General features: G+C 37.0%; 1 protein-coding gene across 1 annotated transcript; it reads left to right on the top strand.

Moving 5' to 3' along the window:
- Positions 1-2009: 2009 nt before the first annotated feature.
- Positions 2010-4481, top strand: LOC128198926 (alpha-(1,3)-fucosyltransferase C-like). The gene is made up of 2 exons (XM_052886690.1): positions 2010-2034; positions 3847-4481. Exons 1-2 carry the CDS (start codon positions 2010-2012, stop codon positions 4479-4481), a joined length of 660 nt encoding a protein of 219 aa, XP_052742650.1.
- The last annotated feature ends 1025 nt before the right edge of the window (positions 4482-5506 follow it).

Genomic DNA, 5506 nt, shown 5'->3' with positions numbered 1-5506 from the left:
TCCCTCGCTCTAGGGTTGCCAACTTTTTTTTACAAGAAATAAAGTATATTCTATGAAGATTAGAATACAGTACACAGTAGTATAACAGTATTTTAGAAAACTAACCTTTTCGTTTGAAAAATGCAACCATTCCATCAGTATTTTCTTATGACGTTTTCACGTTCAACTATCTTCAGTAAATCGACTTTACAGACAACCGATTTTTTTTTATTTTACAGAAGGTTCTAACAGTAAGTAGAGTGGAAAAAAATCGTTACAGAAATGCTACAGGCCAGGTCACAAGATCTGAGAGGACTCTTTAAGTTTTTTGGTGTAGGTATTTTGAAATCTAAAACGATGACTCGAAATATTTAATGTAAGAAGTTTGTCTTTCATTTAATTAAAGAATATTGGGTGATAGGTCTTGGTCTTATAAGAATAACTAATAAGGATTCTACTTGCTACAAAGTTCTAACTTATTCTAGGAGTATGAGTATAGGTAAACGCTTTTAAAAATACTCTAATATATATAAGTCCAAAGAAGACGGGTTTATTTGTCTTGGCAGTTTGCCACGATATACCTACTCGTAAGTCTCAGCTCTGTTTATCTTAATTAACTTGACTCCCTATGCCCACCTTCCGGTTCCCTCATCAAACAGCTTCTCTATGGAATTGTACAAAGTACCGTTCCATAGTTTTTTTTTCCATTTGTTTGGAAATTTCTTTTTCTACAAATCCCGCAGTTAAGGCTTCTTAATTTTTTATCTTCTTCTTATTTTCGGTATAAAATGGTTGGTACCGGAATAGTTGGTAGTCTATGTTCTCCTCCAGGATCTCATTTATACCTAATTTATTTATAGAAGAACAGCTGAACTGATATTAATGGGACTGACACTGTAAGATAAAGAGGAAAATCATTGGTACCCGCGGGATTTGAGAATAACTGAGTTTCATGCGTCGCGGTTAAATTAAATGTGAAAAATAACCCGAAATATACCCGAATGCTAAAGCTAGTAACTATATAGGTACTAGCTTTCGCAACGGTTATATTTCGGGTTAATTTTTATCCCGGAAAAATCATTGGTACGTACCCGGGATTTGTGAAAATCCTACTTTCATGCGGATGAAGTAGCGAGCGTTCGTTAACACTTAAATGAAATTTTGTGTAAACTAACCCCGAATGCTAGTAAATACCTAAAGCTTTTTTGAAAGTGCTCAACCCCAACCCCACTGTCACCACGGAAGCTTTTCGAGTGGTCTTTAGATTTCACGATCGAAAACACTCGCAGCCTGCCAACAAAGCGTGAAAGCCATTGTCGACCATTTTGTTTTGTCAATACGTAAATACTTCATAAATATTTAAACAGCTTAAATCTCAATAACCCAACCCTTGGGAACGCTTTGTTATAACTTTGTGCGCAAAAAATAATTTGCAATTACCTTTTGGCTACTGTGTCTAGCGGATTTCCGCTTTCGATAATGTATTCGATTTATAAATTGTATACGTTTAGAAGTTAAGAAAAAAAAATTTAGGTACCTACTTAGGCTCACTTTACCTACTAATATATATATAAGGTACAAACAATAGAAAATAATATAAATCCAAAAAAGTATGAATAGAAGAACATAGACTAGGTAGGTACTAGGTACCTACTCGAAAATAAAGTGATACTTTTTATTCAACCATCCCAGCCGGCTAATTCAATAAATTTGCGTATGCTCTTGTTGTGACCACAAGACGGCCAGTGAAAGTACTGCTCGTGTGTATTAACTTGACACTTGCTCGAATGATGTTTGTACCTACTGTATTTGTTTGGTTGTGTTTGTTAGCCAGGTATCAAGTTAATGCCCTTAATCTGTTGTGCTGTACCTACACTTGCCGTGTTGTGGTAGTTGTCCACAGCGGGTCTGTGGACACCTATCGAGTCTTATCGGACGCATCGCATCAAACGGATCGTAGTAATCTTTGTATAGAAAGTCACACATCTTACGGATCGGACAAATCTACTGTACCTAAAATTAAAAACGCGATGCGTCCATGCATGCGATGCGACCGTAAACTGTCACTCTGGTGCCTTGATAGAAAATTGTAAAGTGGAAGAACAAAAATACTTAGGTACCCACCTACTTACTACATTAAAGTAACGACCAAGAAAAACAAATTTTGACTACTCCAATCTTTAACAATTCCATTGAAATAACGCAAAAGAGCTTTCATAGTAAACGAATCGTGCAGGAAGTAGGCCAGACCGTCACAGCAATAGTCCATCTGCGGCGCCGATCTCCAGCCGTCCACCCACGCTGAACTCCGAACATCAAGATCGGAACAACATTTCTAAACGCACTTTAATTCAATTACATGCCATTGTCCACTAAGTTTTTTTGCTCAAGCATTTTACACCTCAACAAAGCATTTATTTTGCCAACAATAACTGTATTTCTGAGTACAATACACACCCGTCGTATTGGACATTCGTCACGACTTAATGGTCAGTCCACTTCTTTTTTGGATCATTTTTTCAACACTCGAAACTAACTGTTCATGAAAGGTGAATTGTTTGCGTGAAGTGTTTACCGTGTCCTGGTCAGATACGATCTTAATCCGGGATTAGTGGCGCGTTAACAACTATTGTCAGGTTATTTAAATGCGTCGATAATGCCTACCAATGTAACACAAAGGTTCTATTTGCTGTAAACTCCCACGCATAATAATTGAGGTTAGGTAGGCTCTGTTCCGATGTTACCGTATCCGGTCAAGTGTTGCTTATAGAGAAATGTTATATTAATAACTTAGTATAAAGAACACGAAAGTTTTCCAACTTGATGAGACTTGATCGTTAACTGTGGCCTTCATAAGAAGCCTCAGTCACTCAGCGGGCGATGGAGCGAGCTGTGCTTGAAGTTTCTCTGCGTGATCGAATCTGAAATAAGGAGATCCGTAGAAGAACTAAAGTAACTGATATAGCTCCGCTAGTCGCAAAGCTGAAGTGGCATTGGGCAGAGCACATAGATCGAAAAGCCCATGGACGTTGGGGTCCCAAGGTGCTGGAATGGCGATTCCGCACCGGAAAGCGCAGTGTTGGTCAACCACTGGTCAACCACTGGCGCAGTGGTGGACTGACGACATCAAGCGAGTCGCAGGGATTCGCCTGATGTAGGTGGCTCAGTATCGTGATATTTGGAAGTCTCTATAAAGACCTACGTTCTACAGTGGACGTCTATCGGCTGATATGATGATGATGATGATGATAGATTATCACTAATCTGTGGCTTTGATTTCTTTTTCTGTGGTGTTGTAGCTTTTTCATAGTGTATCACATTTTTTGGTTTCTGTAAGTAACGACGGTAACGACACTGTTTTTTGACATAGGTATTTGATGGGAATGTCTTAATGTTTGTAAATATTATATTGGTGTATTACACTGATTTCTAAAACATGAACCATGACTATTATTTAAAAAAAATGTTCGCTAAATACATTGAGTATTATTTATATGTAGTATATAATTGTATATTAATATTATAATATCAACTATCTTAGCACCCATAACACAAGCTACTCTGTATGCTTACTTTGGGGCTAGATAGTGATGTGTATTGTTTAAGTATATTTATTTATTATTATTATTTTATTTATTACTATTTTTAATTATCTACGTGATAATACATCTATTTGCGTGAACGCACAAAATTTCACAAGCAACTTCAAATCGATCTTTTCGTTAGCAAAGCGTTCAGGAAAATCTCAACCAACAGGTTTGAAATACATTCTTCTTTGGGCCGGTCATTCTAAATATATTCAGATCAAAGGCGGTGAAGTTACACTCCCTAAGTTAAAGTGCTCCTTAAGTAATTGTGTTTTCAAAGACTCAAAAGACGTTAAAGGGTTCTTTGATGACCATGACTACACGAAATTCGATGCTGTACTTTTTAATGAGCAGTTCTTGGTCACAGGAGACAAGCCCGCTAAACTAGAACCTTCGCAAATATACATTTTCAATGGATTGGATTCACCAGTGAACACTCCGGCGTGCGAACCGCAACAAGACAGATTTTTCAATTGGACTCTCGTATATCACCTTGACGCTGATATTGTCTGGAGTTACTTTATTGTGAGAAATCTTGAGGGAGCTATCATTGCCCCCAGCTCTACAGTAACCTGGCAGAAGAATTTGAACCCTATATCCCCAAAGATAAAAACCATTTTGGCGGGTAAGTCCGCGGCCGCGTGGCTCGTAAGCCATTGCAAAACCGTCAGTTTTCGTGAGGAATATCTAACGAGACTTCAGGAACATCTACACCATTTTGCTTTGAAAATTGATGTTTACGGAGGATGTTCTCAAGATACATGCACGAGAGACGAATGTAAAAAAATGATAGAAAAGGACTATTTCTTTTACATGGCTTTCGAGAATTCATTTGCCGATGATTATGTGTCGGAGAAAGTGTTACTCGGGTACGAAAATTACGCTGTTCCTATTGTTTATGGCGCAGCAAATTAAATTACAGTAGGTGAGATTCTCAATTATTATTATTATTAGCTATATTAAATTAAAACATTTAAATGAAACGATCGAGAGGCCATGATGATTTCGCAGGCTCACTGGCATTATTAATTAATTTATTACATCTACCTTAGTCCTTACCTTCGGTAGGACTTACCTATACCTACAATATAATAATATGCTGTAATTAATTTTACTGAACAATGAACAACAATATTATATTGCAAAATTTAACAATCAGAATGAAATTTTCAAGAATATTGCCTTGACAATGTTCAATTAATGAAAAATATTCAATATGGTAACATCTCCTTCTTGAAGTTTTAGATGGTGGAATTCAAATTACGTATCTTGTTTTCTAAGAGATATAAGGTATTATATATTGTAAAACACAAGATACTAACTTACTCGTAATTCTCGTAGTTGAACTTATAATATTTTATTCTTGAAAAAAAAAGGTTACCTGATTATAACGTTCTCTATATAAGTATTTCTATGTTCCATTAAAGTCACTCAAAATATAGTTAGTTACCTATGTATGTAACATTAAACAGTAAATAAGTTAGTTAAAGCACAGTAGATAAAACAAGGTTAAAGTCTGTTTGATCTTGTGCCTCCTTCGCCGTTCTACCATAAGCCTGCTAGGCATCGCAGAGATCTGCACCGCTACGTCGTCGATATTCCTCGGACGAGTATTAAGCGGTTCCTCTTTTATCATACGCACTGCAAAGATGTGGAATTCTCTTCCATAGCTTCCGTTTTCCTCACCACCTAGTAAGTGCGTTCCACAATAGGCTGCATCATCGCTTATCATTACACGAGATTGCAGCTAAGCGCTTGCTTACAAAAAATGCCTGACAATAATTATAATACGTTGATTGAACGCTAGTGTGTAGAGTCTCTAATAGATAGAGTTATATACCTAATACGTGTCCCTTCAAAATTTACATTTTCACACAAGCAAGTTAAAGTGCTAACTACCGACGTGGGTACAGTCAAGTTCACAAGCGCGATGCGACGGC

Source organism: Bicyclus anynana, chromosome 17 (genome assembly GCF_947172395.1).
Source record: "Bicyclus anynana chromosome 17, ilBicAnyn1.1, whole genome shotgun sequence".
In the NCBI taxonomy this organism is placed as follows: Eukaryota; Metazoa; Arthropoda; class Insecta; order Lepidoptera; family Nymphalidae; genus Bicyclus; species Bicyclus anynana.
Note: the sequence above shows the minus strand (reverse complement) of the source record. Positions and strands in the feature narration are given on the sequence as shown.

Coding starts and splice junctions, on each gene's coding strand:
- LOC128198926 (XM_052886690.1), top strand. CDS start 2,010: ATGCGTCCATGCATGCGATGCGACC. Junction 2,035..3,846: donor TCCATGCATGCGATGCGACC/GTAAACTGTCAC, acceptor GTGTTTTCAAAG/ACTCAAAAGACGTTAAAGGG.